This window comes from Centruroides sculpturatus, unplaced genomic scaffold, assembly GCF_000671375.1.
Source record: "Centruroides sculpturatus isolate CEXI.00-Female unplaced genomic scaffold, Cexi_2.0 scaffold411, whole genome shotgun sequence".
In the NCBI taxonomy this organism is placed as follows: Eukaryota; Metazoa; Arthropoda; class Arachnida; order Scorpiones; family Buthidae; genus Centruroides; species Centruroides sculpturatus.
The window spans coordinates 318,063-336,429 of NW_019384776.1; the positions used below are offsets into that span (position 1 = coordinate 318,063).

The window sequence follows — 18,367 nt, forward strand, 5'->3', positions numbered from 1 at the left end:
ACTGTCACGCATTCTGCAAATCTTATAATTCACTTCGTTGATAATTTCAATGATTCGGAATGGACCTTTGTAGCGAGGAGAAAATTTTTTTCTTTTTGGGTCATTAGGTGGTCTCAAGAGCCAGACACGCTGTCTAATACCCAGGCTCCTCAATTTCCGGTTTTTATTCCAATATTGAATAGACTTCCTTCGTTCAATCTGACTTATCTCAAAGGCCGTATCCCTGGCCAATTTTAGTCTTTCTATTAGTTCAGACCGATATTCATTGGCGTATCTCACATTACTTGTATCCTCAATGGCAGTTTCGCCCGGCATGACCGGGTCAAATCCATACATTAAAAAGTTCGGGGATTCATGGGTGGAGGAGTTGACTGTATTACGATATGCAAACATTGCTGGGAAGATGTATTGGTCCCAGTTCTCCTTATCACCTTCAGATATTTTACTGATTATATTGATTATACATTGATTTACTCGCTCCACCGAGCCATTTGATGTTGGCCTATATGAGGTAGTCAGCTTGTGTCTAATATTCAAAACCTTACAGGCGTCCTCCATAATATTAGAAGTGAGATTAGGTACGCGGTCCGAGATCAACTCCTTCGGACACCCAAATCTACAGACGACGTGATTAAACAGCGCATCAGCTATTATTTCAGAAGTTTGCCTCTGAATTGGTATAGCCTCCGCATATTTCGTAAAGAGATCGACGAACAAAAGCCTTCATAAAGGGAGGAAAAAAAAAAAAAAAACATGGTGGCACTACCACAGACAGATCCTTCTTTTTTAGGTATTTACATTTAAATGTGCATTTTACCTGAAACTGGATTTTAAAAAATATATTGCTGGTATATGTATAAAAAATTTGTTATTTTTAGAAAAAATATCTTGTTTTATTTAGATAACAGATAAAAGAAAATTCAATAATATAAAAAAATCTAATGAAAATATCATTTATTTCATAACTTTTGCTATTTTCTGTATTTTATAGAATTCTCCAATCTGTCAAGCAGTGGAACATGTGATAGAACAGGCAGAAAATGTTTCAGAAACCCAAACACCGTCTTCACCAAAGCATCAAATCTCTAGATCTGCTGTTGATTCAATAACAGGAAATTGTGGTTCTTTATTTACAACGCATTCTTTAACTCATTCGCTTTATTATTCAATTCCCTTGAAACTTACAAGTGGTCAACAGGAAGGATCAATTCGTAAATTAACAGTTGCTACAAATTTAGAAGATCTAAAATTAGAACTTCAAAAATTGCATAATAGCAATATATCATCTGTCAGTTTAAAAGCTAATATTGAACAAGGACTTCAAGCTATATTTTCACAAACAGTCCCTGCTCAAACAATTACAACTCCTGCTCATTCACAACCTCAAGTTCTTTCTTACGTTCAGCCTCCGTCAATTCCAATTTCACAAATTTCTGGATATGGAGTACTTTCTGATTATCCTTTAGTGCAGTCTTCAGGTATCTTATTTTCATTTATATTTCATTTATTGAATATTTATTAAATTTAGAGTAAAGATAATAAAATGTATAAATAGATTTTATTTATTATAAATATTGCACTTTTTAAAATACAAACTAAAACTGGATTGGATGATGAAACAGAAAGCTTACTTGCAACCGATGCTGCAAGTTGACCACACTTGTTATTCTTCAATATATATTGCAAGGAACATTTGTACCACAGACTCAGAGATAACATTTGCGACTCCTTGACAGTTAGTCATCATTACTCCTATGAAGTAAACTACATATGATCATTCTTCATTTTTAATAGGGTCAAACTTATTCTATGAAGTGTAATCTAACATATACTAAATACACTTAAATAACTGATTTGTCTCTGCTTCTTATCAGAAACTATAGTTGTTTATAAATAAATTGTAAAAATAGAAAATAATATGATAGATTTGCAAGCTAGTGTACCAGTACATCACAATTGAAAGTTGTAGGTAATTAAAGTCAGTTTTCTGGGTTTGAAACAAACATATTGAAGCAACATTTAGGGTAAAATTACATATTTTCTTTCCAAACATTTTTGACACTACAGAAATGTCATCTTTGGGACAGCTTTTCAAAATGCAATATAAATTACTTTCAAGAGGGTAGATATGAAAATTTGAATACATTCAAATGTTTTATGTTCAAAAATACACACACACAGTTTTTACAGTTTGAAACTTAAAATTATTGATAATTAGGATGAAATGAAAATAATTATAAAGACTTATCAGTGGCAATAGTTCCCTTAATCAGTTGCATCAGATGTAACTTTTAATATTTTTCTTTGACAACTACGTCCACTGGAACCAGATTAGATATAACCAAGAGCATGTCAGAGGGTGCTGTCCTGTACATTATAAAGATAGCGATACTTGATAGTTTCTGAATAGTTTTTTTTATAAATCTTATTCACATAACACAAACCTTGCATTCATGTTATCATTAGCGAGGTTGTAGCTGACGTTTTTAGTGTGAAAACGTGTACGTCGGATGTTCAGCACCACCTTCCTGTAAGCCTAGAAGTTTGACAATGACATTTGGAACATCAAGCATGATTCTACTGACATTCCAAATGCCATTGTCAAACTTCTAGGCTTATACTACGTTCACACACAATCCATGATTCATTTTGATCTTGATTTACCCACAATCTCAATTGTAACTGTTGCCAGTCGAATGTCGAACTGTTCACACAGGCAGTCCACTTGAGACGAACAAGGCTATTATATGTGGTGATAAAACTGACATAACTATGCAGTAAGTCATGAACACCAACAAACAAAATGGAAGTTTGGTTAGAAATAAATACTTTTTCTTGCCATATATCTAATAATAGACAGATGTCATCGTCTCTCTAAATATATTTTTTATTTCTCTGTTAATAGCTTGACACATGTTCCGCAGCCATCTTGTATTTTCTCGCATGCGTGGGATTGTGGAATCTCTCTTATGACTGGATCTAGTTTCAAGAACTCTCTTGAATTGATCACATTTGAACCTCGCTCGTTTCAAGATTGAAATGGTGGAAAGAGGTCACACCATGGCATAGTCAGGACCTTGGTCACAATTTTTTTTTTTTTTTTTAATTATTTGTGGTTTTAGGCCCCTTACTGCTCAGAGATCACAAAGAGGCCAATTGGTCACAATCTAGATTGAAATGCTCAGTGCGAATGGGGTATTACAGGAAGTCAGTGCTGAACATCTGACGTACACTTTTCACGTTGAAAACATCAGTCGCAACCTTACTATTGGCTCAATGATAGCAGAGTAAATGGAATGAATGCCTCGCTCTAGGATTGAGCTCAAACAATTACTTGAGATAAAAAGGGCACAAGTGATCTTCACAGCTTTCAGGTGGTGGTCTGTCCTGATATAGGCTGTGTATACATTAGGCGTTTTCAAATGTGTGCTTTGGTAACGCACATTTTAAAGAACCAAGAGTTCCGCATAGGTATACACACACAAATGCACGTTGATAGATTTTAGTTAGAACATGCATTTTGCGGGCGTCAGCCGCGCGCTTTGAGATACATGTGCTGCCATGTTGTTGTACATTCGATCGTGTGCTTTCGGGTAGAGTGGACACACGTTGGCCGAAATGGAGAACGATCATTTCGATACTGATCTATTTATTGAGGAAATGTAAAAGAGACCAGCCATCGTAAAATGATTTTATAGATATTCTAAAAGAATTAAAAAACAGGTTCATATTGTCTTAGTTTTGGATACAATGTCGCAAACATTCTATGCATCAGTCTATCTCGTAATATTGGGTGCACCCAAAATTCTCTTTGCCTATGCCACATCGAGTTGGATAGCGACGATGTTGGAGGCACACACAAGCAATTACTTTTATGTCCATTTCCAAACTGGACCAGTGCAAATGGTCGTCAAACGCCGAGCTAAACGCGCAGTCTGTACGCTGCTAATGTGCATTTAACGCAACACAAAACACCTAATATGTACACAGCCATATTGTCCCTGTCCTTCACCACCCAGCTTCCTGGTTGTTGGCCTGGCTGAACCCATAATGGGCTTGCTAAAAAAATATCCTCCTAGTGCCGACAGGGCTGAAGGAGTTAGTAAAAAAAGCTTTATCATCAATGCTGATAAACAATCTTTCCATAATAACTTCTGATCTAAGGTGTCACACCTTAGATCAGAAGTTATTACAGGTAGCCCTTGGTTTACGCTGCAGCTCCATTCCTACAAAAGCTGGCGCAAATCGAATTGACGTAAAATGAACCCATATTTACAGTGAGGTATATGGTTAGGTTCTACATAAGTGAAAAATAAGCAAATAATTTTGTTTATTAATACAATATAATACAAAATACATATAAATTTAATTTTTAAAATGTATTTTATCATAAAATAAAGTGAAATATTTTTATTAAAAAATTTTACTTTCGGATCTCTTACATTTTTTGGAAAAAAGTATCCATCTTTAATCGTTTACATTTTTGTTTTCTTTCATCGAGAATTTCGGAATATGGTCAAATGGATGCGATGATGCTCCTTTTTACATTTGCAACTTCACTCCCAATCATTGTCTAACAAAGTTCATTTGTCAAACTTTCCATAGTTGAAAGGATACACTTTAGATCAGCCGTTTTCATAACACTTGGAGTTTCTTCTTCATTTTCTTTCTTTTATGAGTGTTCACAATCTAATTCTCTGTAAAATTCTTCTAAGTCTTCATTCGAGAGTGGCTGATCATAAACTTCTAAAACTTCTGTCACATCTGCCAATCCCACATCATGCGCAAGTCTGGTAATGTCTTCAATTAAATTCTCCTGATGTGCTAGTTCTTCAAAATCGTGCATGAGTGCTGGTAGAAGTTCATGCCAAACTCCATTTAAGCATTTTGATGAAACTTCATCCCAAGATGACTTGATGTTTTTAATGCCTTTCAAAATATTGAAAGACCACCAATAGTCTTTAACTGTTTTGTCTGAAGTGTCTAAAACTCTAATAATTTCCATGAATGAATGTATTACGGAGATAATAAGCTTTGAAGGTTGAAATAACCCCCTGATCCATTGGTTGCAAAAGAGATGTTATATTGGGAAGCATGTAAACAACTTTGACATCTAGTGGTGTTATTATTAATAGAAGGTTTTGATGATGTTCTGGAGCATTGCCCAAGAGAAGAAGTGCCTTGGGTGGTAATTTATTTTCTTCACAAAAGCAAAGCACAGTAGGGCTTTGCTTTTGTGAAGAAATAAATTGTACAGAAATAATTTGTGTACCAATCTGTGAAAACATCTTGTGTGACCCAAGTTTTTTTGTTCCATTTCCAATAAACTGGCAACATATCTTTATTTAGATCCTTTAATTAATTAATTAATTAAAGCACGTGGTGTCTGTGATACACTAACATCGGTTTAAGTTTCAAAGTTCCTGAAACATTGGCTCCCTACAAAAGAGTTAACCTGTCTTTAGCAACTTTAAAACCTGGAGGTGAACGTTCTTCACAAGAAATAAAAGTTTGTGCTGATAACTTTTTCCAATAAAGCCCAGTCTCATCAACGTTGAAGATTAGGTCTGGAGAATAGTCGCCTTGTTCTACATAATCCTGAAATTCCTTAGGAAAAGTTGCCGCTGCCGCTGCCGCAACATCTGCACTTGCAGCTTCACCACATAATTTAACACTATGACAGTTACTTTGGAATTTAAATCTCATAAACCAACCCTTGCTTCCCAAAAAAGCTTCTTCGCCTCCTTAAGATTATCAAAAATTGATTTTGCTTTTTCAGTTATAGCAGCTTGAGTCAAGGGAATGTTCTTTTGATTTGCATCATCCACCCATAACGATAACAATTTTTCCATTTTTTCAAAAATTTTACCCCCACTGTAACTTACTTGTTTTACGTTTACTGTCGTAGACTGTTGTGCAGAGTGTTTAATTTTATCTGCATTTTTCATAATGGTAGTAATACGAGTAGTTGATGGAGGTAAGTTCAAAGATTTACAGACATTAGGGCATGTTTGTCCATTTTCCATTTATTGAATAACTTCCATTTTTGTTTCTAAGGAGATTGATTGCCATACCTTGTTAACATGTTTAGTTAACTCTGGTGCACTTCTTTTATCTGACGTAATAATCCTCCTTTATTCTTGTATATGTGGAGTCAAGTTGAAAATTAATTGATGTCCAATAAATGGCATCCAAACCCAGAGTGCCTATGCTTACTAATGTTCTTATCTTGTAAAAGTCTGTTCAGTAAAACACCTTACAATGAGATGGCACTTCTAGGAATCACGAGTTGTCAATGTCGAGACAAATCCACTCCTCATCGGTCAAACGATGCCTTCTTAAGCCAGACGATATCCACTTTCCTTTGGCTAGATGAAACGACTTCTTCTTAGCAAGACCAAAGCAAACTCAAACTTTCCCATTGAAATTGATCTATATATGTGCTATGACGGGCCGGTGGTCGACCAATCCACATCTCTGCTCTACTGTAGCTCTATGTCGGGTCTGCAGCTCATTCAAATCTAACGTTCTCTATTGGTCTAGATCTGAGCAATCCCAATGAGCCACGATTCTGCCACAACACATGGTGTCGTAGTGGACTTGTGTCTCACTAGGATTGGTCAAATCTGGACAAAATCTAGTCAAATCTAGCATAGGGAAAATTGGGGAATTACACAGCAAAATGGCGTATTATGCAGCGGCATAAATTGAACCAGCATAAACCGAGGGCTACCTGTATAGAAAGATTGCATTGGAAAGACACATATTTTAAATATTTCACAGATTTCATGCACTTTATCCCATTATCTTCAGTAAAAATAGATGAATTTTTTGCGAAGGGGTTACATTCCAGGAAGATCATGCACACTGGAATTTGTTGGAGTTAATTGGCATTATCATGTTAGGGCTCCAGCTGGAAATACTGGCCAGTAGATTATTTAGGCACTCTTGCAGTATCTTTTGGTGGGGATAGGACATGAGGGTGACAGAATCGTCTGCATATTCCCAAATGGAAGCATTGCACACAGCAGGCTGGCCAGTTTGTCTCTGGTTTGTCATAAAAAATATTCTAGAGAAAGGGTCCAACCTTGGAGATCTGAGGATAACTGTTGGACAGACCATCTATAAAACATTTCAAGCTTGCCAAAAACTCTGCCCATTGGTCATTTGGTCACCACATAACATTAAAAGGTAGTCACGTACTGGGATGAAGTCATACCAGTTTCAAATGGACAAATTCATTTGAAGCTTTTGTTTTTTTCATTTAGGCGAACCAGCTTATAAAAACAAATTAATTTTGACTAATTATATATTTTCATATATAAATAACTGTTTGTTATTGTATCATACATTTTCTCATTTTGTTTCAGAACATTTCCAAAATGCTTTGGAAGCGTCATCAATATCGTCCAGTACAGTAATTACTCCGTTATCAGATAATAAGTCGTCGCGGTTTCACGTCATAGCCGTTAAAGACGATCCTCTGAAAGAATCTATGCAATTCGATCATTCCATTTATAGTAGGAGAGATGATTACCAAGATGCAAAGGGACCAAACGAAGACTCCCTGACGTCAGTCATAAAGACAGGAAGATTCCACGTTACCACGCTGAAGGACGAAGTACCCCAAACGTCTCAGCATAATAATAATACTCTTCAATGTGATGCCAATGCCAATTTAATTGAAACATCCAAAATACTTCGAGAAAAATCTAGTCAGATTCCTTCAAATGTGAGTATTGGGTTAATTTGTTTTACAATTAACGAATGCTTTTCTTTAATTTAAACAATTTCTGTTATAGAGTTTCAGTACATTTTTGGCTTTTCGTTATATTATTTTAGTAGAGCCGCTGGCGCAGTCATTAGCGTTTTGTAAAGTATGACCACTTTTACTTCCTGGCAATACTTTTTGATTAAACGTTTCAGCCAGTTGGATGAGCTGCCTTCCGGTTAGCAACCAAATTCAAACCTGAGCGCATTAATAACAATTACAACACACTTTTGGACATTTGCTATCAAAGTGTTCCGATTGGATGATTAACCCCAAGATTTGTTTAATTAACAAGTGTTGCCAGGAAGTGAAAGTGTGGATATGTCAGTCATTAGCATTATTAGTCCAAGTAAACTAATAAAACTCTTTTCATCCCGACTGCACCGAGATGGCCTTTTTAGCTGAAAGGTTACGGATTTGGCCAGGTGGCCAGGGGATGGCCCCCAAAAATTCCTGGGATTTTTTGATTGGTCCAGATGGAATTTTGGGTCTTCCATGGTAGGCACTACTATACTAATTCTATTTTTTGGAAATCAGTGGGGTTAGGACAGAGAGCAACTTTAAAGGCAAAGAATCTGCTAACTTTTCTCACCAGTTAGGCATTGGTATTGGCGTAATTCGGTACACCGATTTTGGAACTTAAACCGGTAATCCAAAAGAAGCAAATTTTTACACTCAATTTGTTCCAATAGGAGGTAAGAACCTGTGCCGAAAATTCAAAGCAAACTTTTTTGGTTTATCATCTTCATCCTATAGACAGCACAGGTTTTTTTCTGGAATGGTGGGGAGTGGAGGTTCAATAACCCGGAGGGAGAGAAGAAAATTTTGAAAAATAACATGTTGGCTATCCGGAGGAAATGTTAATTTGACGACAGGCTTGGCGATCACATCTGGACAGGAGCAGGTACACCTCTGAAACCTTGTAAGTACACACAACAAATTCAGTAAATGTCAGAGACCAAATGTAATTGCCAAGAATTATTTTGGATCGACAGACAAATATTTCCATTTGCTATTATTATTCACATGGCTTTCTAGCCTTGACACGACCGCCAGGTGAAATTGGTGGAACAGAATGGCACAGCCACAGCTTAAATGAGGTGGATTTTGCCATTTATGAATAATTTTCCATCTCTGACTTATTTGCCGGGTGGGTGCTGGCCTTCCTTTCTACAAAAAATTCACATTGGTTCCGTCGGGCCAGGTTGGGTATGTGGCTTCCAATCTGTTGTTGTGCACAGGCAAAAAATGCAGGGAGAGGGAAAACCTAAAGAACTGGGCAGCACGCCTACGGGAGTTTTCCTCCTGGCTTTCCCATAAAAGGGTCAATGCCAGAATGGAAAGGAAGAGTTGAACGAATTTCACCACCAACTGAACCAAAAGAAAAGTAAAGCAAAATTACTCTGTAAACATTTTCCTTCTTTCATTCACAGCTTCTCTTCGCTTTCCACTTCTGGCTGGTGGGAGCCAGGCTTTCTTACTGCTGCACCTGTGCAGACCGGTCAGGGGAGAATATAGGCTGGAACTTTCTGGCAGGACGGAAACTCTTGGGTGGATTTTTCGTTTCTTATTATGAAAGTTATCATTGGCTTGTTTTCGTCTCTTTCAGCCTTCATACGATATATAAAATTTGACAAAATTCTCAACAGGAGTTCCCACTTTGTGCGCAGCCAAAACTTATGCTGGCTGAGCAAATGCTGCCACGGCAGTGCCTTATTGCTTTATTTATCATCCGTTCAGTTATGTGGTACTAAATCGTCAATATTTTCCAGCAATTTTACTTTGTTCCGTCTTTTAGTTGGAAATTTCTGAAACGTTCGACACATCAGAAGTGTATGAGCATTCTCCCTGTAAGTGGTGCCAGATCATTTATTGTCTTTTCCGAAAGTCGTAGAGCATCACGTGAGCGATGGGCATTTAATCTGCGGCGTTTCATTTTGATTTTATTGGAAGAAAGTTACTAGTGAAACCTTTAAAATTTGTTTCTAGACGAAGAATGTAACCTGTGTTAGCAACTGTCCCTTAAATTTTGCAACTGTTACATTTGCGTGCCTCTGAAAAATATGTCAAAGCTTTCATGGGCTTGATTTGCCTTGCTCTTTGAAAAGGAGTGCTGGTGGACGACGACTGACAGGTCTCGGCCAAAGGGCATGCTTCGGTGGCCGAATGGGAATGTTCGGCAGGAAATGAAAATGGAGAGTGATTATTTTGACACGGAGTCATTTACAGCAGAAATTTACAATTTATGGCATATGGTGTCTTTCAGACTATACAAGTGCTGCTTGTACCCATGCCTGGCATTTCTTTGCTGCGAATTACCTAAGGCAACATCGAAAAGAGAAGTATGAGTTTGATGCTCATTATGCTGCCGTGGTAATTCATCTTCAGTAGTTGGGAAATAATGGGCAAATTTTCCTCCATCCACGTTACTTTCCAAGGGCCTTTTGAGTATTTCGCAAGTTGCTACTTTCTGGACAGATCGTAAAATGACTGGTCCCCAGTTCTTGTAGTCTGATTCGAAAAACTGTTTCGACCAGGCCATTTTCTTCACTTTAATAAAAGCCATAACGGCACTCCTTCCCAATTCATTTCTGGGGCGGATCCGGGGATGTGCTGGGTGTGAATATTGCTTATTTTCAGTATCAAGACAAGAAAATAGCAAATTTTTCACAAAATTTTAAGCTCATTAGTTAAAAAGCTTATTTAAATAATCTGCAATTTTAATTCAAATGTACGATATGGAATAATTATTAAAATTTGTGCTACTGTTACTGTGTCAGATCTGGCAACATGTAGTTATGTCATATTTGTACAGCAGTTGGTTTCTCAAACACCTGTAATTATTTTATTGGAAAAATCGTGAGGCAGAAAAACAAAACATTATTCCGTCTATATATATTACAACAGCTTTGTATTCCAGACCGCTGCCCACCTAGTCCAAGGAAAGCACACCAGATATCAACAGTAAGAAAGCTTTATTTTTAGACGTCAGAACAACTATACCAGAGCAAAAATGCATACACTTTGCTGGTCTGTTGGACGGGACAGAGAAGACAGTTCGACAATCGTGTGCAATGACGTCACAAAAGCTTACAAATCTCGATTGACAGGCTGTACTGGTCCCGTGATTGACTCCAATCGATAGGCCGCCATGATATAAATGAGAATATTTGTTTGTTCGTTCACTATACACTCTTAGGCCATTTGGTCGATTGCTATGAAACATTGGCAGTTACGTTAACTTACTTCTAATTTAAACAATTTCGTGCCTACTACTACTCCAAGATATTGAGTGAATTTCTATATATTAATTAATTTCTGTTTGTATTACATTTTTAAATTTTACGTGTAGTGCCACCTACTGACAAAAAGATAAAAAGTAAAGTAAATATAAAATTATTTCGGCAACCCAATAGTGCTGGGCCATGTTCAGTAACACAGAACACCTAAGTTAGAATTCTGAGTGGCTTAGTGGGCAGAGCGAAGAATGTTCTGAGCATTATTGAACGATTATTCTCTTAGACAACTGGAAAAAATGGTGGATGAAGTTAAAATTATGATGCAACAATTGTTATAAACAAATTAATGAAGCAATTATTAATTGTAATCAACAAAATGGACCGTTATCTTCCGTTAAAATGTACAGGTACTTCTCGGTATACGCCGGCTCAATTTATGTCGATTCACAATAACGCTGCTGCGGAATTTGCCATTTTGTGGTGTAATTCCCCAATTTTCCCTATGCTAGACTGATTTTCAGTTCAGTATTGACGTATTTATCGAATCGCGGTATTTTACATTCATTAAAACAAAGATTTTTATTGAATATCTTTATTTTTTCTGTTTAATATTATTGGGTATGTATACATTTGCATTAAATTAATATTAAAATGCTAAACGTTTAGGTACCCACGAGTCAAGTTATTAAACTTAATAGTCCAATAAATGGCGTTCGAATCCATAGCGCCAATGAATGTATCTTGTATCAGTTCCTTCAGGAAAACACCTTACGACGCAGTAGCACTTCCGCCGATCACAGACTATTGTTAGTTAGTAACTACAAATCTACTTTTCGTTGGCCAGACGATATCTATCTCTCCTTATCCACCTTCAATTTTCCCGCTCAATCTGACCTTATATATGCGCTACGGTGACCAGTGGTCGACCAATCAGTGTCTCTGCTCGTCTGTAGCACTACATCGGGTTAACGTATCCTTTCAACTATGGAAAATTTGACGGATGAACTTTGTGAGTTAGACAATGATTGGGAGCGAAGTGCAAATGTAAAAAGGAGCATCATCGCATTTATTCGACCATATTCCTAAATTGTCGATGAAAGAAAACAAAAATGTAAACAATTAAAGATGGATACTTTTTTCCGAAAAATGTAAGAAATTCGAAACTAAAATTTTTTAATAAAAACATTTCACTTTATTTTATGATAAAATACATTTTAAAAATTAAATTTATATATATTTTTTATTATATTGTATTAACAACAAAATTATTTACTTATTTTTCACATAGGTAGAACCTCACTGTAAATATGGGTTCTTTTTAGCATAGTTGATTAGCGCCAGCTTTTGTAGAAACAGAGCTGCGGCATAAACTGAGAGCTACCTGTATTCCGAATCTGCTATACCGATATATGATAATTTTACATTTCGAAGTCATTTTAGAATGAGTTAATGATTTAGAATGAGAGAATAACTTTGTGATTGTTATAATAATATACTTTTAGTCTAACACGAGCAGCCATCTTGCAAATTGTACAAAGTGACAAAAACAATGACGTCACTAGTGGAAGTTAGCATAAATAAAAGCGGTGGGAGGAGTCAAGCAATAGTTAGAAACGATTTTAACATAGCAGCATAAGTAGACTTAGCAAGAATTCTGCTAAGTCTAGTTACTGAACACAGCCGTTTTTTTCTAAACTTATCACAATGGCCACTATTGGGTTGCTGAAATAATAATTTCGTACAGATTCGAACAAGAAGCTAAATAAAATAAATATAATTCATATAAAAATAGATATAATTTAAAAAGCAAGAAAAAATATTATATTCACTTAATTACTGCGACAGTGATATAGCAAGAAATAGATACGCTGTCGTTACTACAATAGGTAGTACGTGGCTCGCCTGCCAGGAGTAAAAAATGTTACACTGCTAAAACTGTATAGGTCTAAGTATCTAATTTTCTACATCTAATAACTCGGGGTTTTTCATTTCTGAATGGTACTTTTTTAATTATATTAAGTGCCCATCAGTAGCCGAATGGATAAAACCACCAAATGCTGATAGTAGGACCTAGGTTTGGGCATGGCTAATGAGCTGGCCATGTGGAGTTTTCCAGGTTTTTTCACGTTAGTAAAATAGTTAAATAGGGGCCAGTTTCCCATAAAAGTCCTCTCAAGAGTCATTCCCTCGGCAGATTGCCCATGTGTTGCGTAACCAAATAGACCAATCTATAGAAAAATTATTCTAATTAAACTTTATTTATGGGGATGTTCTTCACACGTTGCATTCTGATAATGTTTTTAAAATGGATTTTACCCCATACTTTTTTCAAATTTACCATTAATAAGGCCAAGTGTAACAATTACTTCACAAACCCTACAGGTACCAGTACTTTATAAATCTGGGTGTAACTGGCTAGTTATTATATAAAGTAGCAACTTCTTTTTGTATTTTGTCAATGCTTTTATTCAGACATCAGAGCAATAATTTGTTACCATTTGAAATCGGATCGAGCTCTGGATAAATCGTAGTAGTTAAATTGCGAGCAAGTTGTTCGTTAGTGGGGCTAACAGTCGATGGTCAGTGATGAATTGGCCAGAGTATCGGTCAAGGTTTATATTAGTCTTGTGCATTTTAGTTCACTTTGAAGATCAGTCAATTTAGTTCATTATACTTCAATGAACTAGTTCGTTCTTTTAGTTTATTTAGTTTAGTGACCTTCACATTACAGTTTATTCAATTTAGTTCAGATCAACACACCAGTGTTGAGATCACCTGTGAAGTAGGAAGAAAACTTAAAACGTTATAATCAAAGCAAGCCAAAAACTAGAACAAAATTTTATAAAGGAAAAAGCACGATTTATTAGATAAATTTGTTCGTAGCTTCAGGTATATATGATAATTTATATATATGTATATTAGTCCTTATTTTATGGTATCTTAGTTTGTATCCCCTTATAATGTCCAGTGATTCCCCGCATTCACTAGTGTATAGCAATTTTTACTTAAAATTTAGTGTTCGTTCACTTTTCCCTTATAATGCATGCAACAACAAAAAAGGATGTATAGTTTTATATAGACAAATTTTACCTTGAATAGATAAGTTCCACACTGTGTAAAGTGAATAATTATTTTGTTTATTCAACACTTGAATACAGCACACATGCACATAACAACAAACTAGGTAACTCAGGAACTAAAAAGCTAAAAAAAATTGAGCAGTTGTGAACTAGTTCACTCCGGTCACTTGAGAGATTGATTTTTTGAGCTAGTTTGTTCACGAAATATCCAAGCCTAGTGTATATGGTAAGCGGTGTAATTATTGTTTATTTGATCGCTCGATGATATCAGCACCCCTAGTAACGGTTGTGTAGATACTCGTTCCTTACCAGGTTATACCACCCATCTTTAGAATAGTTCTTTTCTTTTAAATTGATGGCATCCTAACAATGATTTGTTTATTTAATGTTTGTGGGCTACATAAAAACACAGAATTATTTAACATTATATCACTTTCCAAAACAAAAAGAGACATATATTTATAATTATAACACAGTTGCACAGTGCAATTAATAAAATTACAATTTACTAATTCTGCATTCCAGAATTTTATTTAACAATATAGGATTTTTCAATGCTGTTTCTCAAAGTTCAAATCTATAAAAAACATGCAACAAAATCGCAACTGTTGCCAGTTGAACGTCGAGCTTTTCGCACAGGCAGTACACTTGAGATGAACCTGGTTATTGCACGCAATGATAAAACTGACAACTACGCGGTAAGTCACGAACACCAACAAACAAAATGGAAGTTTTGGTTAGAAATAAATACTCTTTCTTGCCATATATTTAAGAATAGCCAGATCTCATTGTCTCTCGAAATATTTTTTTATTTCTCTGTTGATAGCTCGACACGTACTTCGCAGCCGTCTTGTTTCTTCTCGCGTGCATGGGATTGTGGGAACTCTCTTATGACTGGATATCTCTTGTGTTGATCGGGATTGAACCATGTTTCAGTCAAGATTTAAATGGTCGAGAGAGGTCCCACCATGGCATTTGCCAATCGTATCACAATCTAGATTGAAATGCTGAGTGCGAATGGGGTGTTAGGGCAGGAAGCCTCGATTAATATACAAACTTTAGATACAAACAGGAAGTCACGTTATTTTAATTCAGAAATTTTTCCGTTCCAGAAAGGTGTTAGATGACCGGTTCAACTCTATTGTTAAGGAAAATGACATATGACGTACAGGGACAAGCCACTACTAGCGAGGTTGCGGCCAAAGTTTTCAACTTGAAAATGTGAACATTGGACGTTCAGCGCTTCTATCCTGTAAGCCTAGAAGTTTACAGGATAGCGTTTGGACAATGACAATGGCGTTTGGAATGTCAGTGGAATCATGCTCGACTTTCCAAACGCCATTGTCAAACTTCTGAGCTTACAGGAAGACGGCGCTTCAATGAGAAAACATGAACGTGCGACGTTCATGTTTTCTCATTGAAAACTTCGGCCGCAACCTCACTATTAATTTGAGACAGAGAGCAAGTATTTTAAATTAAATAAATTATTAAACCTATGATTAAAACTTTCAGCCCAGTATTGTAACCATGTCACAATAAATGATTTCTCACTTATCTTTCTTCTTCCTTGGGATATGGATTTAATCAGTTTCCAGGAGTTGAAGACATTGTTAAATCTTGCAAACATAACGCTACGTCTTATGTGGCAGCGTCCAGTGACCATTGGCGGAAAGAATTTTTGTATGCACTTCCAACTAGCCAGCGACTTCTGTCCAGAGTGCGTGTTGTTTACAAGATGATGGCGAGAAGACTTCGTCAAATGCTACTATGGGAAATATGACGAGCATTAAAACGGTAAATTTGACAGTTAATTGTTATCACTAACTTGATATGCAATAAATATAAAGAATCTTTATGGAATAATAAGTTAAAAAAAGTTTTATTTTTTAACAAAATCAGAAATTATTAAATTACGTAAAAGATTATTAATTAAAGTACATAGGCCTACAACGCATATACACAATTTATTTGTCATTCTGTTTACATTCATCTTCAAAATGAGCCATTTTCTTCGTTGGAAGCGCGAGCAGTGGAAACGGCGATCAAACTGGCTTGGTACCTGCTTCCTGCACGCACGTGTAGAATCGTTATCTGGTGGTCGCTACACACTAAATGCGGTTACTCCGGATACATACATTTGCTTGAACCGGTTTGTCCGCTTTGCTTTGAAGTACGTTCACGCCCGCAGTCACTGGATGCTGCCATGTAGGACATAGTCTAATAGAGACGAAACATCATGGTGGTAAAAAACAAAGTTCTTGTGTAAAAACAATTTGTTTTAATAGCTAGTAATGGTCGATATAACAGGTTTATATTCTGGCAAAGAGCTAGGCTACACAACCGTTATCATCGAGCTACGAATTTACAATAGAGTTTTACAGCCTACCGTATAGGCGCTTTTCTATTGATTCGCGCACTTTCGGGTGATAAGACGAGTACCGATAACGAGATAACTCGTAAGAATTGGTAACTTATTCAAGTAGGGAATTTGCAACTCTGGGAAAATTGTAACTCAGTTTGCAATGCACAATAGGATTGAATGCAACACTGGCATTATTGCGTAACATAACTGTAAATTTAGCTTCATAGTTGTGCTGTGGAAAACTCTTTTCTACTTAGAATTTTAGGAAGCGCGTATGCGTGCTTCGCACCTTCAAATCTGCCACAACGTCTGTACTAAATGTTTTTAGTATGGTCTCTGTCGCGACAGACCACTAGTCACAGTCGTTTCCTGCCACTACCACAAAATAAAGGCTGAAAAGTGGTAGGTGAGTCGAGTCTCGAGCGTGACATCCGCAGTAACAATGAAGGTAACGATATCAACACGGTAAAGAATCAGGTGGGACAGCATGCCACTAATCCATGCAATTTTTATTTTTTTAATACATTATTTATGGGTTTTGCCTCTAAACTGATTATTGGAATTTGGGACCAGTTTTGGACCATTACAGATATTTGGCCGTCCCCGGCGATGCTTACGGCGAGTAAATTCGTAACCTAATCCTACGGTCGTGTGTTTATAGCAGTTTCGGAAGTGACGTTATTTGCAGTAGTAAAGGCGCAGCCATACATCAACAGCAATCAGTTTATGTCCGTAAATCGCATTAATGGCGGGTGGACAATCTTTCGAAAAGTCGTGAAAGAAAAGCGTTTAAAAAGTCTGATAGAAACAGGTAAAAGCATGCCTAAAGTCTTTTTGCGGAAAAATTCTACTTTCAAAAGACGTTAGGACAAAGGAACAATGAGCAGCCACCACCCTAGAAATAGAAAACCCTAATTTAATTAAATGTGCAGGAACCGTCGTCTTTGTAACCCACCTTTGGAAATTTTTTTCAGATGTTAAAGCGCGAAGAGGAAGTGCGATGGGAGGAAACACAGGTAGGCCACCACTCTTCTTTTCTGCCCGTCGGTCCCTGCACCTTTTCTCCTTCCCACGCAACCCTCCGAAAAGTATTGGAGACGCCAGAATCCGTCCCACTCCACCTTCTAGCGCCCACCTTTCCAGCGGAGGAGACCTGTTGGGAAGAAGGTGTCCCCTTTCCCTACCCAGACCCCGGTAATTTCTTGGAAAAACCGTGGGAGACATCCTTGGAACGGGCCTTGGTGTGCATGATGCGAGGAATTTTTGCCAGGCAGACGGAGCTCGGCTGGCCCCTCCCGCCGCCACCAATTAGAGTTAAAGAGGCTGGTGTTCAGACTGAGAAACCCGCATTTAGAAATGCGGGGACCAGCATGATACGACACACCCCCGCCGAGGTCGCGGGCTGGCAGAAAAGTCAGAGTGAAAGGTGTGGTGGGGGTGACGGGAGATCCGGTGGAGGTGCTTGTGTTTCTCTTCCATTGCACAGTTCCGGTCACGAGCCACGTAAAACCCGGGCGGCGGCCAGGCCTGCGACTGCCGACGACGTAACCTCCCAGTCCGGCCACAAAAGCGTATTGGAATACGGGCGAAGTTTGTCTCTGGGCCAGTTCATGGTAAGATTTGATCGCTTTGCTTCCGCTCTCTGCCGCAGCCGTATCTTTCCAATAACGTTTTTTTCCGACTAATTCTACTTTTAATTTTAAGAAAGTGTGCGCCACCTAGCTACCCCGTTATACCGAGCGCCCTCGGCAACCAGTATAACGGAGTAGCTAGGTGCTTTCACCACGAAAAATTGGACAAATGCTGCTGTTACTTCGTTTTGTTTACTGCGTTGTATAGGCTTACTGAAATGAAATTACCAGTGTAGTTTTGGATACGGATCTTTTTGCTTGTGCCACTTTTTCTTCCACCGGCA

At 37.3% G+C, this 18,367-nt stretch overlaps 1 protein-coding gene across 1 annotated transcript in view; it reads left to right on the top strand.

Moving 5' to 3' along the window:
• LOC111629086 overlaps positions 1 to 18,367 on the top strand; it is a 41,577-nt gene that overhangs the window by 12,066 nt on the left and 11,144 nt on the right. Inside the window, exons 4-6 of the mRNA XM_023372947.1 lie at positions 992 to 1,478; positions 7,371 to 7,732; positions 17,427 to 18,065. Of these exons, the coding sequence (XP_023228715.1) occupies positions 992 to 1,478; positions 7,371 to 7,732; positions 17,427 to 18,065 (1,488 nt within the window). The remainder of the gene's footprint in view (positions 1 to 991; positions 1,479 to 7,370; positions 7,733 to 17,426; positions 18,066 to 18,367) is intronic.